A 22,257-nucleotide genomic window follows, 5' to 3' on the forward strand; every position below is an offset into this window, starting at 1 on the left:
TTAAACCGATATATTGGGCGCTTGTATAAAGCTCTGTGAATTAAAGTCGAGTTGTATCTGTGCTCTTATTCTGAAGTAAAAGGTCATGTTTAATACTGGAGTTTCCGTTCACTCCGTCCCTGTAATGTTTCCGAAGTTGATCTTCTTTTTAACTGGCAAAAGTTCCGCTTGATGGATTTTTTTTCATTTATTTGAATTTGTTCAATTAGCTTTTGTTCTTAAGTTTTAATATCAGTCTGACTTTAGTTTATCCCTTTGTAGTATGGATTGATTGATCTACATTAATATAGTTTAGGCTTATTTCATACCGAGGAAATAAGTCAGCTTTTATATTTAAATGACACCATGACCAACACTAATGCTCCAGCATAAATAACTGAAACACATACTGCATAGTGTCTACAAAAAGTGTTCACTTGGTTGGGTCTTTTAACTTTTTATTGAATTTACAAATCAATTATGATCAATAAAAATTAACTTTCACCGGAAAAGTAACAAAAATGACAAAAATGTGCAACATAACACAAGTAACTGCCCAAATATCCCCCCTTCTTTAAAATGGCTGACCCAATTTGACAGAGGTCCAGTCAACTATTGCCAGTAGTCTCACAAATAGAGGAATGGAGACAAGTGGAAAAGGCAGAAAAGACTCCAGCAGAGGTAGATGTAGCAATCCCAATCAATAACAACAGGTGAAGGACAAACTCCAGAAATACCAACGGCTGAAAGCAGAAATAGAGAAGTTGTGGAGAGGTGAGGCCTCAGTGGTGCTAGTGGTCAACCTGGAGCGTTTACCCCCCCGTCTGAAGGCGTGGCTGCAGCTGATTCCAGGAACAACCACGAAGTCTCGGTTCAGAAAAGTTCAGCTGAAATACGGAGAAGAACCTCAGGTGGAACCAAACAAGATGATGAGCAGAACGTCTAAAGAAAATGATATTCAATAAATTAGAACATGGATCTGATGAGACCAGATTGTTAGATTAAATGTACTTTTTGAAAAGAACAACCTTTAAACAGGTATTAAACACACTTTCATTAAATGTTATTTTATTGGTCCGATGTGATACTTTAACCTGAAATGTCATGCTTTCATTAACCGTTTCATTAACTCATAAAAGCTTAAAAACATCAGTCTGTGTTAATCTACATAATGTGTTTCACTAAATGATGTGACGGTAATTTATGTATGCATATATGTAGATATGTACATATATATTAGGTTAAACGAGAACTAAACAAGTTCCCTTTGAACTAAGTTTTATTTGAGAGTCTACTCTATTTTTGAGCTGGTTGATCTAAAGTCGTCATCATGAGGAAGAAGCTCAGAGTCTAATGAGTCGACCAGAGAGAGGAAGAACATGTGACCACTTCCTGACAACACGCAAACACACAAAACCAGACTCGCACACACTCAGCCGGAGTCGGTGAGTCGGAGTCGGTGATGTTTCAGGTGAGAAATGTTCATTTAAACTTTATGATAATGCTACCATCTCTGTATATGGTCTATATAATATCATTTTACTTAGTTTATTATAACAGTAAATATGTTCTATGAACTTTTTAATCAAGATGGTTTATTGTTTCTTTGATATCTGAATTGCCAAAGAAGTTATTGAAGACGAGTCCACAATTTAAGCTGTTTAAAGTCTACAAAAAGCTTCTTCCTTCAGAAATTCAGACTAAGGTTTTAATCAGTTTCATTCAAATCCAGTTAAAAGAATCTAAATGTGGTTTTAAAACTTTGTAAAACTTAGAGGGTTTTATATGGAACGCAGTTTTCTGTTTTGAAAAGTTGAAATCATTAGTAAGAAGGAAGCTGGGTTTATCATTTCTGGGTGCGAACTCTTAGTTGTGTCCTGTTAACACACGTTCACACTTAGTCATACAGATACATGTCGCTTCTGTGTGGTCGGTACATCAGCACCAATAAAAGATCTGCTCCGATAGTCGCTGAAAGTTGAGCATCACGGCCAGAAGTTAGAAACACAGCAGCATTAACAAAACTTAGTCCTAAACTCTTCATTTATCCTCCATATTTAAAAATGATTCCTGAAATGTATTTGATTCCCCAGGACTAGGTCCATCAAATATACCCAGAGCTGTCCACATGGGCAGAACCATGACCCCAATATGCTGAGCAGAGAGTTTAACTGACTCCTTTACAGGCAGAGGTTGGTACAACAGGCCTGGAATGAGGCCACAGAGCATCTGGTAGTTGAAGGTCCACATGGCTGGAGTGCAAGAGTGAAACTGTGTGGTGGTTCTAGGGTTCTGGTGATCAGGGCGGAAGTCAGTAGGCGTACCCAGATGTAGGCCAGGGTTTACTGGAGGCGTCGAGGCTGAGCTGGCAGCCGGGATGTGGTGGGGGATCGGTTGAAGTTCCTCGGACAGAGCGCTTCGGTGGTGACCTTGGAGGGACTCGCGTCTAAGCAGGACCCTGCCGTTGTGGAGAAACTTTCCTGACCCAGTTAGGACCCAGTTACTGCAAGGTGCCCCAGACCTGTGGCTCAATAAGAAGCTCAGATCATCACTTCTCCACTTCCGTGCATACCAGCTCACCAGATGCGTTTAATGACGTCAAACGTCGCTCTGCGCTTTGTGGTCAAACATCTGGTCTTTGGCCTCTTCTACTTAAACGACATTGTTCAAGAAACCTTTTTGATCAGTCAGGCACAGCAACGTTGCCTTCTAGATCCATTTTGAAATGCGAACTGAACAAAGACCTGATGTCAGACAAGTTTCCTCCCTCAGCCTTTCAATCAATGCTTTTCTAATTGACAGGTCAGGAACATTTTGGGTCTCTTGTGATTTAAAGTGTTTTCCTCTGTAATCTTTCTCTCTACAGGTGATGCTGTCCAGATCAATCATCACCTGCTGCACATAAACCATGTTTCTATCCATCCATGTGCTCAGGATCCACAGCAGTGTGTGTGCATGAAGACATGTCTGACTTGTGGACATTCCAGGCAGCGTCTCCTCCTCCCATCGTCCACCAATCCTCTCGGACACACTCCCTCCCTCCTTTCTCCACCTCCTTATTCAGGAACCATGGAAACCCTTCTATTACCAAGGTTCCTGTTTAGTTCATCAAAACAGATTTAATATTCCTAAAGCCTTGCTTGCTTCTAAACATCTGTTTTTTCCAGGTGTCCTCGCCTCACATATATCCGCCCCAGAATACGTCCCCTCACATGGGTCAGGTAACCTCACCAAATGTCAGACTGCAGACCCAGGCTTCGTCCTTTCAGTTCCCCCAGTCCCAGATGACCTCCACTCACCTCACACAGCCTCAGGTCGCCTCCCCGCACCTTTCACCGCAGATGGAGGTATCCCCCTCCCACCTCTTCTACCAGCCCCAGATGACCTCTACTCACCTCCATTCATCCCAGGTCAACTCCTCCTACCACTCCCCTCTCCTCCACAGTCCTCAGGTCAGCTCCCCTCACCTAACTCCACAACCTCAGCACTTCCTGTACAACCAGAACCCGGACCCAGAGTTGGACTACACCGACTGGAACAAGTGTGAGGCATCCTCCGATCTGTCATGTTATCTCAACGGGAGCGCGTTCTCCTACCAGGTAAGAATCATCATCCTGCTAACCCAGCAGAACCAGCAGTGAGTCTGACAGTTCCCTGATCATCTGTTCCAGAACCAGTCACCCTCCCAGTACCAGTACAGCACCAGTGAGACGCCACACACGGATGAGGTGGAGCGAACAGTCAAAGCCTATAACACTCCATCGATTCATGCTGGCGGCGTGTTTGATCAGAGCGACCCGGTTGGTCAGGTCCCTCCCACCTGGGACTCCATGTCCCCCACCCTGTCCCAGGTCCAGTGTCCCCCTCTGGGCTCCACCTCTGCAGCCGATGCCATGGGCAGATGGAGCTCCATTGAGATGAGCTCTTCCCCTGCTGAGGACTTCCCCAACAACCAGTACTACCATGAGGGTTACCATGGAAACAACACCCAGCAGCCCTTCTGTAGCCCAACAACCCCAGGTCCAAGTCCTCACTACCCTCCGGCGCCGGCCGTCTCCAGTCCAGGTCCTCAGATGCGGACAGGTTGTCCCAAACAAACATCTAACCTGCTGAGCAGGGACCCCGCTGCCACGCTTTCTCCCAGCGACCCCAGCAGCTACTTCCTGTCCTCCGACAGCACCCATCCCCACCAGAGAACCCAGCACCTCATGCCGGGGCAGAGCGAGGCGGAGGAGGCCGCCGGCAGCCCTGAGACCAGCTTCTCCCCTCTGGACAGAGGCCCGGCCTGCAGCGGTTCTGGTCCGACCCCGGGCCTGTCTGCAGGGCGGAGGTGTAAGGATGAGTGTAGAGGAGGAAGAAGAGGGCCAAGAAAAGGGGCTGAAAGCCAGCCAGACTGGAACTGGGTTCGTCTTGATGCTGTTTAGCTTAAAATGAATTGAACCAATTCTTTGAGATGTCTAAGTTGTGTTTTCCCTGCTGGTTCCAGGCGAAGCAGCTGCAGCCTTTAAGAACCACTGGAGTTCTGGACTCCAGGTAGTCTGGTCATTACTAGCTGGTGATCATCAGCAATGTCTCAGATGGAGATGGTTTCATGTTGTGTTTCTGGAAGCAGGTGCCGGCTGCTGTGCACGGTGTGTAACCGCGACTTTAAGAGTCTCCCAGCATTAAACGGACACATGCGCTCCCACAGCGGCTTCAGATCGCCGACACGGCTGAAAAAGGTCTGCACTACGTCTTTCTGGTTCTGTTTGACCAAAGATGTTATAAATGGTTATTTAAACATACTTTAGATGTTCACATTTATGTCCCAAAAGGTAATTGGTAGAATTGCTTAGATTTATAAAGAAAGCCTGCCCTCTAGTGGCCAGAATAAAGAGCAGTTTAAAAAGTTTAGGCTGAACATTTTGACGTTTCTGTTCTTGCTGTCTTTAGGACACCTCTCCTCCCACTCAAAGCCCAGTGTCCATCGTGATGCCCGTCTCAGTGCCGGTCCAAACCAGAGGGATGTCCGGGCAGAAGAAAGGCGTCATGCCCACGCCAGCCAGAGGAGGCGCTGTGCTCTACCGCAGTATAATGCATCTGAAGGAGCAGGAAGAGCCTGGATCTACGGGCAGCCGGGTTCAGACGGCTGATCCGGGTCACTACACCCCTCCCCCGATGCTACGCCCCGACAGGCCTGGGCCGGGACTGTACCGCTCCGTCACCACCAGGAGGCAGCAGAGAGCAGACACCATGCAGCTGCACAGTAAGTCCTGAAAAAAACTGAGGAGTGAGACTGAGTGGGTGACATGTTGGGTTAAAGCTGCAGCTTTAAGACAAGTCTCTGATTGACAGGTTTAGGTGACCCTGTTCCTTTGGCAACCGCCTGTCCTCCACCGGAGCCCATAGCAACAGGAGGCATCAAGCCGTACGTGTTCAACTTCTGAAGTCCATTTTTAGGAATAACGTTCCTTACTAACTGTGAGCTGTTAATCTCAGGCGGATCAACTTTGGGAAGAGCTTCCAGGCTGAGATCCCGTCTCTACGGGACAGAAAATACGCCTGGACCGACTCCCACAATGCACTGCTGCTGTGGACGCCGTATGACGAGATGGAGCGCCCCGTCGATCAGCAGAGAGGTCAAAGAAATAAAAGCAGCTACAGGACGTTCTTAATTTGGAAATGAATTTAAAACGTTCTTGTTCTGTTGTTGCAGTGGAGGCTCTGCTGATGATGGCTAGGTCCAGTGTGGTACCAGGAGCCCGGGCCGGGCCAGAACACGCCCTGCAGCTGCTGGCACAGTGCAAAGGAGACTTCCTGGTAAGGAAAGTTTTCAGAAGGAATTTATTAATATGAGGAGAATCATCAACTGGACTGGTTTTATTATCTGAAGAGAACCTTATGGGTCCCATAGAAGAGTAAAACCTTCACCAAAAATCATAAAGAGACTGAAGCCATAAGAAATAGAAGGGAAGAAACAAATATACTAAAACAGACACACAAACAGATGGAAATATTAATGTGAAAAGAGCCAAAAAAAAAAAAAATCCCAGGGACTCAAAACAGAAATAAATTCAATGAAAATGTGGAAAACCCCCCCACCCCCAAAAAAACAATACAGATGTAGAAATATCCACACAGAGAAAACAAAGAAACCACCAAAAATCAGGACAAAAGAATAAAAAGCAACGGTACTGAATCTCACCTCAAGGACACAAAACAGGAGTAAAAACCAGTAACCAGTAAAAATCCTCCAAAGGGACAAAAACGTCATCAAAAACAGTAAAAATATGTTTTCAACTTCTAGAAAAAATCTCTATAATAAGAAAAAACAGAGATGGGAATGTTTTCCAGTTTAAGTGCCTGCTGGTTGTTAGTTGATATGCTTTTATTTCATTCGTTTCTTCTGTTTGATCTAATCATAATCTGTTCTCTCTGTCAGCTGACGGTAGAGAAGATGCTATCAGAACCGGAGACCTCCTCCAACCAGACCGGTCAGTTGGTACCTGTTGATCAGAACCAAGCAGTAATGTCTGAATGAATCCAGAAATACAGCAGGTAGATGTTAACATCTGTGTGTGTTGCAGGTGTTCAGTGGAGCGCTGCAGAGAAGAAGCTGTTGGTTAAATCCCTGCAGATCCACCATAAAGATTTCAGCAGCGTCCAGAAAGTGGTGAGTTTGGGGCTCGGTCCGGTTCTGGTCCAATACAAACCAACATATCTGACTGGTTTTGTGTGCTTTAGGTTCGGTCCAAGTCCCGGTCCGAGTGTGTGGAGTATTATTACCTTTGGAAGAAGAAGCTGAGTCTGGGTGTGAAGACCCCGAATGGGCTGACCGTCAGTCTGCCTGAAGGAAATGTAAGAAACAGGAAGTTTGTCCTGATTGACAGTAGAAACGTTTACAACAGGATGAACAAACACAGTGGAAGCTAGCTACCATGTGGCTAAGCTAACAGAGAACCAAGGTTGGGTCTTCCACTTGATGCAGTAGTTTTCTTCTTCAAAACAGTAGAAAGTCGTTTGAAGTACCAACCACTTAGTCTTTCTTTCTACGTCTCGACTCCTCAGGACTTCCATAGATTTTGGCTTTGAACAGCAAAAATTATTCTAATTTTTTAAAAGTTTGACTCAAAACCTTCCAAGCTTTTGACTTGCAGCTGGTTTCTGTTGGTCTCAGAGCGAAGGCAGGAACTCCAGGTTTGACTTGTCCTTACATCAACAACCATTGATCCTTGGGGACTTTAAAATGGATTCCTTGTCCATTAGTTTGAGTTTGGAACCTGAGTCTTGTGACCTGACAGTGAACTTTGACTAGGCCTTGGATCTTTGGGATCCTGCCCAGCGAACTGACCTTATCTTTTTGACTCTGGGCAGTTGACCTGACTTTGAACTTGGTGGCTTCTTGTGGCGTCTGACTTTGGTAAGCAAGACTTTTGTGGGAGAAATGACACCATGTTGCACCTCAGAAATGTTCTAAATGTGTTGTGTGTCCCTCAGTTTCTGTTTCTAGAAGATTAAAGAGTCTTTTTTGAGCCATCCACTCAAACATTCAGAGAGAATCTAGTCTTGCTGTTGCGTCAGTAACATTTAAAATGAAGTTTGAGTTCCCATAAAGTTGATTGGTGCAGCGTTTCAGGTCAGTGAACATAAATGAAACTAGAGGGCTGAGCAAATGAAAACCACTGAAACCAAATTCCTGTTATCACTCCACATAGACTCGTAACAGAAAACACACAACCTCGAACACACACAGGATGCCCACTTCCTGTCAGCGCTGTCAGGCTTTTGAACAAACTGTTACATGACATTTCAAGTAGCCAGCAACTTTCTGAATGCGTGGTCACACCTCAGTTGACTTTATTTCCATTACGCTCATTTAGGTTCCTCCAGCAACTGCGTTCTGCCGTCACCTTCATGTTTCCAGAAACCCTCCAGAATAAACTTGGTGTTTATTCTGTCATTAGCAGTTTTTGTAAATGAAGTTGAAAAAAAAAGACAAGCTTATTACAGAAGGAGACTGAGTGGTTGGAGAGCTTTTATAAAAGAACAAATCAAGATTATGCTAATATCTGCAACCACTTCCTTTTCTCTTATTTTTGTTTTTCTTTCTTCAGGGTCAAAAAGCGTCAAAATCCCAGAAAACCTCATGAAGCCAGGGAGCATCAGCCTCTCGGGGAACACACTACTTAACAACACAAACCCACACATGTAGATTAAAAAACAGAAAACATGGAAGCCATTTTCTTCCGGGTTTGTTGGTTAATTGTAGTTCATTTAGGGTAATGTGACAATGTTTGAAATGATTACGTCTGTATTTATCCATGAAGCCGTTTAAATGTGCAAAGTCGCTTCACCCTGAAGCCTTAGTTTCATGTCAGTGTCTGTAGCAGCTGATCTATGTGATATATTTCTACACAGCACTGGACTTTCCTGTTGTGACGATTTAATAAAGCAGCCACATGTGAACAAGCTTCTGACTTAAAGTTATTTTCTTCCCTAATCTTCTAAGCTTTCCTTGGTTTCTTCCTCAAGGCCCTCAGGATAAAAATAGCTGTTCTTGTTCCTGCCTGAGTGAAAAATGAAAGACGATACAGTCATACTGTTCAAACAGAAATTTAAACTCAAACCAAGAAGAGATTCAGGAAGAGATTCTGAGTTGATGCTAACGTTTTAATTCTTTGTCAAAGTTCAAGTCAAAAACGAGACAAAGGTAAAAAAAAAAAAATCCAGGACAAAAATAACAGATAAAGATTTAATTCATGGTCATCCCATCCAATCAGAAGAGCCAGGTGATTCATTAATCACATTTTAATGAAAAACCAAACAGAAAAATAAGCTGCATTTTCAATTCAAAATCCCTTTTTACTGCTCAATTATTGAATATTTTTAATCTGTCGTTCATCAGGTTGGAGCAAAGTTCAGCTTTTCTGTGTTTCAGGAAGCCCTGATCGTTCATGGACATTAGCATTAGCAACATGTTTAGCATTGAGACGCTATTTTAAGCTTGGATAGTTTAGCTAAAGGAAGCTAACTTCCTTTAGCACAACAATAATCCAATCAGATCAGCTTAGAAACAGAAATTAACCCTCAGTGGGCCTAGAAAAAAAAACAACTTTGTCATCCATCATTATTGATAGTGGATGTAGCTTGTGCACCAGGTTTATGGACCTAGCAGAAACACATGAAGAGTAAGATTCCAGCTCGGGGAAATGCAATTAATTGCATTAAAATCAATGTAATTGGGTGCTGTGGTGGTGCAGGGGCAAAGCACAACCCATGTATTGAGGCCTTCGTCCTCATGCCGGTGGTTGCAGGTTCGATTCCCGGCCTGGTGACATTTGCCGCATGTCTTCCCCCTCTTTCCTGTCAAACTACTTTCAAATAAAGGCCACTAGAGCCAACAAAACCTTTAAATAAAAATGTAATTAATTAAATGAAATGATGCTTTAAAGTCCCAGCTGTAATTAATTAATAACATTTGAATAAATTGGAGGCAACATCAGTAAATCAAAAGTATCAGCCCGGATGTTCATCCATCATATACAAGAACAAACGTCATGGAAACCAAAACCATGAAGACGCTGGCTGAAAATGAGAAACAAGTTCTGTACCGGCCTGGACTGAAAGGAAGAAGCCATGACAGCATGAAAAGTGTATTACTGTGCTGTAAGGTGTTTATGAATGATGATACATAAATATATCTGGGAAAGATCCTGATCCAGATCCAGATCCAGTTTAGGTTGAAGTCACTGGATCCTGTTTCACATCAGAACTGAAACTAACAAGTCCAAGAAAAACTGATCTGTACAACAGCCATCTATTTTTAGGAGGCTTTCAGTTTACTTTCCAGAAATGAAAACCTTCACAGTTTAGAGGAATGGCTTCATGTCTTTGTTGGTTTTCATGATTTTAGTGATTTTTCTTCAAAGCAAACAACCTGCTGAACATCTGAGTTCCTCTGATTTCCCCAAACTCTCCGCATTCCTCTGTAATCTGATGTTTTCCCGTGTTTCCTGAGTCTGCAGGGAGCTTCAGGCTACTCATAAAGTTTGACTCCTCCTCGTTTCAAAGGTCCTTCAGCCGTAAAACAGGAGCAGGAGGTGAAAGGAGAGGAGCGAGGGATGGGAGCGGAGGAGCAGGAGGAGGCTGCAGCTCCTCTGGAGGCGAAGAAGCAACAGAAAACCTCCAAAGACGTTTACTTCTGCGTCCTTCCAGATAAATACGAACCCCTGATAGAGGAGGGAGAGGAGGAAGACGAAGCAGAGGAGGAGAGGAGGAGGAGAAAGGAGGAGAAGAAGAGAAAGAGGAAGAAGAGGTGCAAGAAGTGTCGGAAGGTAAGATGACCTTTGACCTGGTTGGACATTCTTCTGTCACTTTTCTGTTCAATAAAAACTCTCAGCGTTAATGGCATTAATATAAAAATATATCAATAACAAAAAAGAAACAAATGTTTGACGTTAAATCTAGTCAAAGTTTTACCTGGAAATAATAAAACATGTTAATGAAGAACACAGATGTGTTGAATATTAATATGAAACCTTTATTAAAAGCAAACTTCAGATTTTTCTGCTTGTTGACATTCCAGCGGTCTTTCAGCTGCAGCTGTTAAACATTGACTCTGTTTTGTAGTCCTGACCTTTGACCCCACCTCCCTGAGCAGATAACCAGAGAGTCTCAATCACTGAGAGAGAGATAACATTGTAAAGAAAAGTCCCGGTCCAGACCCAGAGGACGCCGTCCAGCGGGACGTTTTGTCCCGTTCTGTTGATCCAGTGGACAGTTTATCACCATAAAACCTTCAATTTTTAGATGCAGTACTGGAAGGAGCCACTAGGTGCCACTATAATCCTCCATATTTGTTCATCTGTGAACTGGTGGAGGCCAGTGGAGCCACCTGTCGTGTTTTTGGACTGTGAGCAGAATCAACCGAACCACGGTGACGACCTGCAGGCGCTGAAAGCTGAACTGGAAACCAGAACCGTTTTCCCACCAGTCCTACTGGACTCAGTGGTTCTGGTTGATGTGAGAGTGGTCTTCACTTCCTCTCTTCTTGTCCTCCTTCCCCTTTCCAGAGGAAGCATAAAAATATCGTCGCTATAAAATATGATCGCTTCTGGATTTGAAATCTCCAGACAGATTCTGTCGTTGGTTTGATCTTCAGTTTAAAAGTTCAAACTGGAGAACAGCAAAAGTTTCAGCTGCGGCTGGACGATACGGTTGAAAACTGTATCACAATATGAGCATTTCATATCAGTCTATTGATAATTATTGATTAGTTTTTTTGTGGTGTTCCATTTCCTGTTTTATCAACAGTTCTTAGTCTGTTGGTTTTCAGTTTTAAGCAGTTATGAGGAACAGTGGCAAAATAATAAACTGCTGCTGCACAAGTTACTCAGAAGGTTGTTGCTAGGTAACCACCAGTTGCTCAGCAGGTTGTTGCTAGGTAACCAGAGAGTGAGTGAGTTTGTTGATTCCACCAGCGTTAGCTAGCTGTGAGAGGTTGAGCAGCTAAAGTCTTCCCTCTGCCTACATCTCCCAGAATGCTGTGGGGTTCTGGATCAGAATTCAGTGAATATTCCATACATTGAATATTCTATCAGTTGTATTATCTGTTGATATTGATTGTATATCTATTGTGTTATATATTGATTTATTGTCCAGTTTTAGTTTCAGCCTGAAGAAAGATCCACTAACCGCCTCCTCCTCCTTCTTCTTCTGTGGTGCAGAACATCTGTAAAGCCCTGCGGTACAGCTGGCGCATCCTGCTGGCCGGCGTGCAGAGCATGGCGTCTGCCTACTCCACGCCGCTCTCCGCCATGCCCACCGTGGTGATGGAGATGAGGCGACCTGGAGACAGCATGGCATGATGGGACATCTGGAGTTTATCGTGGACTTTACTGTGTTTTCTTGTTATATATGAACTGATCCTGAGGAAATGTTTACTGATGTGTTGAATAAAGTCATGATGCAGAACCTGCTCCCTCTCTGATGACACTGAGCTGCTTTAGCCTTTTTTAACCCAACAGACAGATAATCTTCTCTTTCCTTGTACATCACTTCCTCATTTCATGACCCAGTTTTAGACTTCCTCCAAACCTTCTTTCATTTCATCTCCTCACTCTGTATTCTTCTCTCTTTTCAATGTCATACTTTTTCACTCTTTATCTTTTTTTAATCTCACTTCTTGATCTTTGGTTTATTTCTCATCAAAAAGGAACTGTAAGATAACTTCTCTTTTCTTCAGTCTTATTTTAAGCTCTTGTTTCCTTTACTTTCTTCCTCCAATTCTTTAACTCGAGCTGTATTTCCTAACATCCTCATTTCCAGTCCGTGGTTACGTCTTCCTGTTGTCTTTGACATGACTTTCTCCAGTTTTACCTTCATTATGGTGAATTTTTAGCATCTTCTCTCTTTGTAAACCCAACCTTAGCGATCACTGGCAGATAAACTTGGATTTACTTGGATCAGAATACAGAGCAGTTTGGGGATGTAAACGGTTCTGTTTGGACATTGAGCTTCATCATAGCACGTCCTATCAGTAGCAACTGGGAAATATAGAGATAAAAATAAATTAGAAAAATAAAGACTTCAGCTTATTGAGTTATGATATAAAAACATTAAGAATAAATGCCATTATGCTGCATAACTGTGGTCAATAAAAATGGTTCTTGTGGGAGTTTCAACTTTTTTCAGTATTAAATTAAACTTAATGACTCCATTTTAGCTCCATATTGGTCCCACAGCACGATGCTGCCACCACCATGTTGCATTGTGTAATATGAATATGATCACACTGGATTTTATTGATCGTATCAGACAAATAAAATATGGAGACCAGATATAGCATCCAAATGTGTCATATTCCCTATTTGGTCACTAGATGGCGTTGAAGCCCCAGATATCTGAGCCTAGAGGTGCTCACTTTTACATGCCAAATACATTAGCCACCTAGCATGTGATAGCAAAGCAGCTATACTCATATCTTTACTCCTTATGCACTACTTTGTCTGCAAACTGTGGTCCTTGTAATTTTTTAACGGTTGGAATGTGATATTCTAATTTTAAATGTTGTGTTTTCATTAGATATAAGTGGAAAATCATCATAATTAGCAGAAATAAAGGATTTCAAACATCCATCTGGGTGTAATTAATTTATCTAATGTGCTTCACTTTGTGATAAAGTTCCTAATAAATAATATTCTAGTTTATTGAATAGATCTGTAATGGAGTTCAGTATTAGCCACGCCCCTCACAATTGATTAGGTGATTTTGATAAAAATTATTTCATAGTGACTCTGCAGGAACAGGAACCAAAACATTTTTAATTAGTCACCTGTATTGGCTATAAGTTTGCATTTTAATGAATAATTGAATAAATTAATTTTCTATTAAAATTTTAAAAATAAAAACTTATTTTTTATATATATTTAATTAATGATTTAATGATGTGTTTATTACATTTTGTCCTTGTTGGCCCTCCATATATCTGATCTCCTGGTCCTCCCTGTGCAGTGCGCAGCCCCGACCACCAGGTGGCGGTGTTACACACAGCGCTCCACTGCTGGACCATAAGCGGGAAAGAAGGCTGGCCGTGAATCCGACCCGCCTGCTGGGCTCAGTAACTGCCCCCGCAGTGACAGCAGCAGCTGCTCACAGTACCGTTCAGCAGCAACATGAGCAGCTCCTGAAACTTCTCCCAACTCCGACAAGAACCAGCCGGGCCTGACCCGGACCTGACCTGGACCGGTCCAGCGGAACCGCCGCCATGTCCCCGCTCCAGCTGTCCGTCTATGGGCTCTTTGCACCTAAGGCGTTGACGTCACATCTCCAGGAGCTAATGCGGCTCACGTTTTTCCGCTTTGAGTTACCATGACTGGTAGAAAAGACTAAGTCGTATTTCAGATGCAAAAAAACAATACTATTAACATTGTTGTCTTCCTAATATAATGGGCTTTTAAGTTTTCGTTAATTTCCAAACGATCCTGAATTAAGAAGATGGCTTGTAAATATCTGTCGCTACCAGCTAACACAGCAAAGTTTGCAGCCTTCACTTCACTCCGGATCAGCCTAAAACTACCGGGGATACGGATGATAAAAAAAGGAGCCTCCCTGAGTTATTTCCATGGAATCACTTCTATATTCAGCCTGAAAGAGTTTATGGGAACGAGAGAGCAGACCAGAGCCAGACAGCCGAGCAACTGATCCGCCTGTACATACCGCTGTAAACACCGTCCTATCTGAGCTCTGAACAAGAAACATGCAAAGGTAATAAAACGAAATAACACGGAGACATGAAGCAACACGGTCATGTTTTTTTAAAAGCAACAACTTTGAACCTGAACAGCTGAACCAGATCTCCGACACCAGAGCTGCGCTACTGTTAAGCTATGAGGCTTGTTGTGCTTCGTCAGGCTTCGGAAGTAAAAAGCCCGAACCATTAGTCTGTGACACTAACGACAATAAACACACATAATATACTTGAAAATAAGATAAATACATTGTCCGTTAGAATGTTTAGATACTTAAATAGCACATTTTACAAGAACAATGTCCGAGAATATTGCCTACTAGCATAAGCTCACGTTAATGTTAGCCACAAAGTTTAAGTAAAACTCACCTTCGTATCAGTGAATGTATAACGAGGCGAACATCTTAAAACCTTTCAGCTGACTTGTTGGGGCTTCGGATCGATGTACAAACCTTGGCCAAGCCCTGAAAGCACCTATTGTAAAAGGCCATTTTCAATAGATCGGAAACAATCGAGCCGCTTTACCCCGAACGCGGAAGCTGAGGTGCAAAGAGCCCATTGGCGGCTCGCCCTCCTCTTCTTTTTCACGCCTTTCCTTTTCTTTCTAGACATTTTTACAGCCCCTATCGCTGACAGAACTTGTCGCCATGACAACGGTACTGAAGCGTCCTCGTCGTGGCTCGGAACGGTTCCGCCCAGCGCAGACAACAACCAATCGCAGCACGGGGAAGTTTCGGAGCTGATCGCTGATTGGAGGACGGATAAATCCCAGCTACATGTGAGTGGGCTCTTTGCACCTAAGGCGTTGACGTCACATCTCCAGGAGCTAATGCGGCTCACTTTTTTCCGCTTTGAGTTACCATGACTGGTAGAAAAGACTAAGTTGTATTTCAGATGCAAAAAAACAATACTATTAACATTGTTGTCTCCCTAATATAATGGGCTTTTAAGTTTTCGTTAATTTCCAAGCGATCCTGAATTAAGAAGATGGTTTGTAAATATCTGTCGCTACCAGCTAACGCCGCACAGCAAAGTTTGCAGCCTTCACTTCACTCCGGATCAGCCTAAAACTACCGGGGATACGGATGGTAAATAAAGGAGCCTCCCTGAGTTATTTCCATGGAATCACTTCTATATTCAGCCTGAAAGAGTTTATGGGAACGAGAGAGCAGACCAGAGCCAGACAGCCGAGCGACTGATCCGCATGTACATACTGCTGTAAACACCGTCCTATCTGAGCTCTTCACAAGAAACATGCAAAGGTAATAAAACGAAATAACACGGAGACATGAAGCAACACGGTCATATTTTTCTAAAAGCAGCAACTTTGAACCTGAACAGCTGAACCAGATCTCTGACACCAGAGCTGCGCTACTGTTAAGCTATGAGGCTTGTTGTGCTTCGTCAGGCTTCGGAAGTAAAAAGCCCGAACCGTAACCTCCCCGTTAGTCTGTGACACTAACGACAATAAACACACATAATATACTTGAAAATAAGATAAATACATTGTCCGTTAGAATGTTTAGATACTTAAATAGCACATTTTACAAGAACAATGTCCGAGAATATTGCCTACTAGCATAAGCTAACGTTAATGTTAGCCACAAAGTTTAAGTAAAACTCACCTTCGTGTCAGTGAATGTATAACGAGGCGAACATCTTAAAACCTTTCTCCAGCTGACTTGTTGGGGCTTCGGATCGATGTACAAACCTTGGCCAAGCCCTGCAAGCACCTAATGTAAATGATATTTGTATTGGATCGGAAACAATCCAGCCGCTTTACCCCGAACGCGGAAGCTGAGGTGCAAAGAGCCCGTTGGAAACTTCTGTTGTTTTTCTGATAACGTTTACACTTTAAACACGTGTTTATGTCCACGCAGTTACTCCTGCCTGTTACTGACTGTTTTATTAAAGAAAACTCCTAAATACTTCATTTTTATTATGCACAAACAACGTAACTATAGTCTCTTTTTGACACGAGGGAGTTTCGACAGCTGGTTTAGTGGAGGGATTAATTTATCACACATGTGGATTGCATAACTGATGGTGTCCACTCTGTTAATGTGCAACATGCGGCTGTTAAAATCAAGTCTGAACATTTTGGATCCTGCTGTTCCTGACAGTTGGCAGGAGGCTGCGGACCCACACGTGGGCCGTCCCGGGTCATCTGCAGGTCATGTGTGGGGCAATACTGTGCTTCTAGGAACTCTAAGCAGCTCTATTACAGCTCAGTTTAGAGCCTCTGCAACTTTACACTCTACCTTTTATTGTTAAATCACGATTGTCATCCAAATATACATCTGTGATATATCAGTGATTCTTGAGAATAGGGACAAAACAGGTCCTATGGATAAAGCATGAAATTTGAATAAAATATACACAAAATATATTTTTTTCAAATATCTAACTAAACTAACCTGGGTCATGTGAGCACAACAATGTATATTTTTCTTTTTTTTGCTGAATATTTTTTTATTTTAAACATTGTAGTCGGTGGATGATGCCTGTAAAAGCCCTTGTCCAGGAGCAGAACTCAACACATTCTTATAGTTTAAAACAATTAAAGAAATACTAAAATTATATATTATGACAATTAAGTATAAGTAGTCATATAAATAATTATAAAAGTATCGATAAATTGAATTAAAAATAATTTTTAGATATTTTCCAACTCCGTTGAAATTTGTCCTTAGGTTTTGTCAACACCGTCAGAAATGAAAAGAATGTAAAAAAAATCAGGCATTATTGGGGGGCACCAGAACTTCTGAGGACCCCATGACGTTGTCTTTTCTCTTCCTTTGCTAGGAGGGCTAGTTAGCTCCGGTTAGCTTAAGTTATTCTTTAGTTTTTTCTTCTGTTTTATTCCTAAGTTGTTTGTCACAACCATGATGTGTCAACTCCATAACTGACAATTTACAAAACTTTGATGAAATTTTGCGAAATAAAAGCTTAATTTTGGTAAACTGTAAAGATTTCATGGACCTGACGAGCTACAATATGGCCTCCTTCAGAATAACATCATATAAATTGAGGTAGTTTGGCATTTCGTCAACTCCGTCAGATGTCAACTCCGTCAGAGTTTTTCTGACTCTTTCAGTGAAATTGTTGTCAAATCTCACTTAATTGTGCAATTAATTCATTTTAATGTATTTTACATGAATTGCATTACTTCACATGTACCAAGTTTTTCATTTTACTCACTAGTTTGTCACCACCTTCAGTTCTGTGTGAACTCCGTCAGATGGACTTTTTCTTGTTTTTTGTTTTAAATAATATTTATTTTATTTCTTGAGAAGCATTTGTCTGTAAATTGAGTAAAAATATCACTAATGGGGTATTTTAAAAATCATTTTAGATTTATTTTTGTCAGATGGTGATGACAAAGTTTTGGGTCAGGTCGATTAAATATGTAATTTTTTAAAAAAAATTCGCAACTGGGAGCCTGTACCTTAGCATCTTCATATTTTCTAAATATTATTTGTCATATTTGCATACATAAGGTTGAGAAATAATTAAAAAAAATATGGGAAAATTAAAACCCATTTTGTCCCTATTCTCAAGAATCACTGATATAATACAAAACAGATTTAGCATCTTTATTCATACCAAGAAGATGCTATTTAAAAGGAAATAACTGATTACTAGAAGCAAACTATTATTTCCTGCTGGTTTCATCTGATCAGCACCATCGCTGATGTCATTTCTTGTTAAATATCTCACTCTAACACCATCAGGGTTTCAGCAGATGCTTTCAGAACCTGTTCCACAGTCGGGTTGTGGCTTTTTCAGTTCATTCACCCTTATCGGGCTCTGTACTGTCAAAAAGTGGCAACCCTTCCGGTGAAATCAACCATGGCTGAAGTCCATCTGTTTTCCAGTGTGTATTAAAGATTTCTCCTATTGACCTCAATTTCTCCGGTTGAATTTCACCCGGGCCAATCGGTGAACAGAAGGGAAAGTTGTGAACGATGACGTCAATTTTCTTCGCCGTTTTAGAATTGTAGTTTGTTTGTAGTTTTAGCGATGGCAGCAGAGTAACTGAATGAAGCCGTGGCTGACACCACCGCTCAAAATACTGAGCAGTTAAAATTGGATCAAGAGGAATGTTTAAGACATTTTTAAAATGGTGTTTTCGATACGTCATGGACAAACGTTAGCTTTTTTCCGCTTGGTTTCATCAGTCACTGATCAGTAACGCATCTGTCTCCTCTGGATGTCCACATGTGTCAGTCAGTGTGCGGTTGGACAGACTGGCTGTCTTATGGTCAGACGGTCTACATGGTGGGACTGCTGCTCGGATCCCTGGTGGGCGGAGCCATTTCAGACAGGTAGACACTCACACACACTCACACCTGTAGGAGGTGGAGTTTTGCTGACCCGGTCGGGGTTTCCTCTGCAGGTACGGGAAGCGCCCGGTGCTGCTAGCTTGCGCCTGCATCCAGGCCTTCTGCGGCCTGGTGCCCGCCGTGTTTCCTCAGCCGCTCCTCTTCCTCGCCATCCGCTGCCTGACCGCCGTTTGCTGCTGCTGCATCAACATCTGCGCCTTCAGCCTCGGTAACAACCGTCACTCTGCAGCATCCTCTTCTCAGATGGTTCACCGATTATTCAGTGAAGATGTACTGGTTCATTTACAGAATAAATAGAAAGAAAGACAGATTACTTAGATCAGTTGCTCCTTAAAGGATATTTAGTAGATGTGAGTTAGCACAGACTCCAAATCGTACAACCAACTCCCTTCCACACCATGCAGGCTTGAAACTCATTATGCGTTCTCTACCTCTGGACGTGACACTAACAGTTTCTGCCTTCAGATGTTGGAGTTCTGCTGGGTTTATGTGATCAGAACAGTTTGTGCTGCAGCAGTCAGTAACGTATTGGATCTGAGTGGACTCACTGGTAGCAGACGGAGCCCTGCTGACCGGGCCGACTCCTCGGTATCCACACGTTGCTGAGTCGGTGTCCCTGCTGTGTTTTTGTCGGGCAGCGGTGGAGTGGACCCTGCCGGCCGCTCGGCTCTGGCCGCCGGCCTTCCTGCCGTTCTGCTTCAGCCTGGGGACGATGGGCGGAGCCCCGCTGGCCTGGCTGAGCCCCAGCTGGACGCACCTGCACCTGCTGCTGGCCCTGCCGCAGATCGTCTGCCTGCCGCTCTACCTGTACGCCCGCCTGCGCCGTCCGTCCGGCCCGCTCATCGGGAACTCTCTCATGGTTTCCTTTCTCGTCTGCAGAGCCATCCCAGAATCTCCTCGCTGGCTGTTGTTACAGAGGAGAAAGGATGTTCTGGACGGTTACCGTAACAACAGCCCTGCAGATCAGAAGTGTTTGGACCTGGTAAAACTATCTGGTGGTAAAACTTCTGGCATGTTCCTGGTTCTGTAAGGCTGAGTCCCTGTGTTCCCGTCCAGCTGCTGGACTCGGCCTGGTCCGACCTGCACAAAGCCTCTGAAGCTCAGATGGCTGGAGGCCACGCCCCCAGTGACATCACACACCTGAGGCACCCGACTATCCTCCTGCGGCTGTTCATCATGAGCTACCTGAGGTACAGCACACACCGTTCAACAGGTACACAGGAAGTTTAGTTTTAATAAAGTTTCATAAGGTAATGAGTAATAAGGATTATATCATCTGAGAACTTTGACTCCTCCTTGTCTAAATATCTCAGAACCATCAAACAACAACTCCAAACTCCCAGATCTGCTGCCTTCATGCCACACTTCAGTTACGTAACAGATGTTATCATTAACTGGTACTTAGAGGTGGAGAGGAACACGGAGCCACAGAAAGACAAACCGAGACACGACAGAAGGTCCAAACCTGCTGAAAGAAGATGATAGGCTAACTGAAGCTGGGTTCCTTCATTCTGCAGATAACTGGTGTTTAGTTGGAAAAACAGACACACTTGTTATTCTGAAAACTCAAAGTCTTTTGGGCTCCACAGGGTTCAGCCATACAACAGTGGGATGTCCGTTCAGAGGTTAAAACCCCCAGAACCTGGTCCAGTTAGTGGCAACAAACACTGGTAAAGAAAACACAAAGCAGACGCCTTTCCCCGATTGATTTTCTGATCAGCATTGACTCATGTCAATCAGCTAAAGTCCAGAGTTGTCTGAAAAGGACAATAACAGATAAACACCGGCCTCATACTGCTGAAAAATGGTCAATATTACGGTGCCCAGGCGTTGGGGAGTATTGTGCATATGTTGTCTGCAGAATGTTGAGATTTCATAGTCATGCATCCTGATTGGACACCAGGAAGTCTGATGAGCTAGCTGGGCGGACAGCCCCGTTTCTTCTACACCAGGGTTTGCACAGACTAAGTCTTACAGGAGGCGGCGTCGCTCCCTGCCCAGTCGTTTCCTGCAGAAGTATCGTGACGAGGCGTCAATCGCTTGCCCTCCTCTAGCAGAGCCACCAGGAAATTCATGCATTTGAAATGTATTGACTGTAGTTTAGCGACGCCACACAAGACGGTTGAAAAATGTTAAACTTTTATCGTTGTCACGTCCCGTGTTCAAAATCTGATTCTCTGTGCTGCTGTTCATGCTCTGTGTAAGTCCTAGAACCTGGCCCAGTTCAGGCTCCTTTACCATTTCAGCCAAGCCGTCTGGATCGATGGGTTTTGATGTGAGAAGCAGTAACTCCAGTTAATCCTCTCGTCCTGCAGCGCTGCCACGGCTCTGACCTACTACGGGATTTGCCTGAACATCGGCTCATTTGGCGTTGGCGTTTACGCCGCCCAGTTCTTCTCCGGCCTATCGGAGGCTCCCTGTCTGCTGGTCCCGTTGATCCGGATCGGGCGCCGGCCGATCTCCATGTTGGCCCTGTTCCTGAGCGGAACCGCCTGCTTGGTATCATTACTGCTGTCCAGATACGACGGTGAGAGAGTTGCCCTTTCTGATGTGAAGCCATGCAAACATTTTAGACATTGTTTGGACTTGTAGCTAGTTGGCGTCTGCAGGTTGTTCTGTGTTTACCTTGAGGTTACAGAACCAGAACCGGTTTGGCTTCTGGACGGGCTACTGGACCGGTATCACAGATGTTTCCTGTGCATGCAGGAACGCCGGCGCTGGTCATGAGTCTGGCTCTGCTGGGGAAACTCTGCATCCTGGCTGCCACCTTCATCTCTGTCCTGTACTGCATCGAGTTGTTTCCCACGGGGGTCAGGTACTGAGACAACCTTCACTGGTCTGTGTTAGCTTCATACAGGCTAACAGGTGGCTGCTCTCATCCAGGCAGCGCTGCATCTCCCTGGTCAACCTTTCATACCGGCTCGGTTGCCTGGTCACCACCTTCGTCCCGCCCAGCCCGTCTGGAGCGATCTCATTGGCTGCCATGATCGTGTACAGCAGCGGACCAATCGTGGGCTGCAGCCTGTGCCTGCTGCTGCCAGAGACCAGCGGGGCGCCGCTTCCCGACTCCCTGGAGGACTGCAACAGGCAGCCCAAGAACCAGCCTGCCAGCATGGGCGCCCTCTGGAAGCCAAGGTGAGAACAGCTCCAGGTTTAAAGAAACAGTGGCGGGTTTGGACTCTCAGCCTGTTATTTGTTGAACAGGAAGCCGGTGAGCAGCCAGCCCAGGACGGAGCTGGTCCTGCCAGAGAAAGTCGACATCCAGACACCGAACACGCCGTTTCTTTAACTTTCACACGACCAAAGAGCCAAAACAGAGCAGAACTCCAGAAGTCCATTTGGATTTTGTTTTGGACTGGACTGTGGTTCCGATGGTTCGGTTAATCTCAGAGGAGTGGAAGGAAGAACTGTTAGTTTTTGTTTGTTTGAGTTTTTATTTTTTAAATGAATTTATTGTTTTTAACCACTGAAAATAAACTGAGTCAAATATGAAAAAAAGTCTCCTGGCAATCAACTTTAAACAGGTGAAGCGAGTAAAACCAGTTAAACAGCGCCCCCAACTGGCCAAAACATAAAATCACGTCTTTAGGTTGTGTGAGCTTTGATTCTTCTCATTGCTGTTAATGTAAAAGTATATTACCAGATTATTTCATTTTGAACCAAGTTAACCAGCAATAGTAAATTGTATTTGCTGGTTTCTAACTG

At 43.7% G+C, this 22,257-nt stretch overlaps 3 protein-coding genes across 5 annotated transcripts; all 3 read left to right on the plus strand.

Annotated features, from left to right (window-relative positions):
- Nucleotides 1–1,357: 1,357 nt before the first annotated feature.
- On the plus strand, nucleotides 1,358–8,428 carry LOC106932837 (uncharacterized). 3 transcript variants are annotated; one of them, XM_015011751.2, is made up of 14 exons: nucleotides 1,358–1,450; nucleotides 2,846–3,071; nucleotides 3,147–3,578; nucleotides 3,651–4,382; nucleotides 4,466–4,512; nucleotides 4,589–4,700; nucleotides 4,912–5,224; nucleotides 5,314–5,386; nucleotides 5,458–5,597; nucleotides 5,675–5,778; nucleotides 6,401–6,452; nucleotides 6,546–6,631; nucleotides 6,703–6,816; nucleotides 8,073–8,428. In XM_015011751.2, the coding sequence occupies exons 2-14, from the start codon at nucleotides 2,904–2,906 to the stop codon at nucleotides 8,106–8,108; spliced, it is 2,409 nt and encodes an 802-aa protein (XP_014867237.2). In that variant the 5' UTR covers nucleotides 1,358–1,450; nucleotides 2,846–2,903; the 3' UTR covers nucleotides 8,109–8,428. The 3 variants fall into 3 exon arrangements, with proteins under 3 accessions (XP_014867237.2, XP_014867238.2, XP_087859915.1); XM_015011752.2 differs by having other exon boundaries at nucleotides 4,592–4,700; XM_088003789.1 differs by having other exon boundaries at nucleotides 1,377–1,450; nucleotides 2,914–3,071.
- Nucleotides 8,429–10,032: 1,604 nt separating this feature from the next.
- Nucleotides 10,033–11,931, plus strand: LOC106932830 (uncharacterized). The gene is made up of 2 exons (XM_015011729.2): nucleotides 10,033–10,292; nucleotides 11,685–11,931. The coding sequence occupies exons 1-2, from the start codon at nucleotides 10,080–10,082 to the stop codon at nucleotides 11,823–11,825; spliced, it is 354 nt and encodes a 117-aa protein (XP_014867215.1). The 5' UTR covers nucleotides 10,033–10,079; the 3' UTR covers nucleotides 11,826–11,931.
- A 2,963-nt stretch (nucleotides 11,932–14,894) lies between these two features.
- Nucleotides 14,895–22,050, plus strand: LOC106932832 (solute carrier family 22 member 13). The gene is made up of 10 exons (XM_015011738.2): nucleotides 14,895–14,984; nucleotides 18,437–18,534; nucleotides 18,606–18,760; nucleotides 19,191–19,359; nucleotides 19,432–19,534; nucleotides 19,609–19,742; nucleotides 20,868–21,079; nucleotides 21,259–21,367; nucleotides 21,436–21,687; nucleotides 21,757–22,050. The coding sequence occupies exons 2-10, from the start codon at nucleotides 18,485–18,487 to the stop codon at nucleotides 21,839–21,841; spliced, it is 1,269 nt and encodes a 422-aa protein (XP_014867224.2). The 5' UTR covers nucleotides 14,895–14,984; nucleotides 18,437–18,484; the 3' UTR covers nucleotides 21,842–22,050.
- The last annotated feature ends 207 nt before the right edge of the window (nucleotides 22,051–22,257 follow it).

The sequence above is a fragment of the Poecilia mexicana genome, unplaced genomic scaffold (genome assembly GCF_051168715.1).
Source record: "Poecilia mexicana isolate PSO_F unplaced genomic scaffold, ASM5116871v1 scaffold_2, whole genome shotgun sequence".
NCBI classification, from domain to species: domain Eukaryota; kingdom Metazoa; phylum Chordata; class Actinopteri; order Cyprinodontiformes; family Poeciliidae; genus Poecilia; species Poecilia mexicana.

Coding starts and splice junctions, on each gene's coding strand:
- LOC106932830 (XM_015011729.2), top strand. CDS start 10,080: ATGGGAGCGGAGGAGCAGGAGGAGGCTGCAGCTCCTCTGGAGGCGAAG. Junction 10,293..11,684: donor GGTGCAAGAAGTGTCGGAAG/GTAAGATGACCT, acceptor TCTGTGGTGCAG/AACATCTGTAAAGCCCTGCG.
- LOC106932832 (XM_015011738.2), top strand. CDS start 18,485: ATGGTGGGACTGCTGCTCGGATCCCTGGTGGGCGGAGCCATTTCAGAC. Junction 18,535..18,605: donor GGCGGAGCCATTTCAGACAG/GTAGACACTCAC, acceptor TTTCCTCTGCAG/GTACGGGAAGCGCCCGGTGC. Junction 21,688..21,756: donor GGCGCCCTCTGGAAGCCAAG/GTGAGAACAGCT, acceptor TTTGTTGAACAG/GAAGCCGGTGAGCAGCCAGC.
- LOC106932837 (XM_015011751.2), top strand. CDS start 2,904: ATGTGCTCAGGATCCACAGCAGTGTGTGTGCATGAAGACATGTCTGAC. Junction 3,579..3,650: donor GGAGCGCGTTCTCCTACCAG/GTAAGAATCATC, acceptor CATCTGTTCCAG/AACCAGTCACCCTCCCAGTA. Junction 6,632..6,702: donor TCAGCAGCGTCCAGAAAGTG/GTGAGTTTGGGG, acceptor TGTGTGCTTTAG/GTTCGGTCCAAGTCCCGGTC.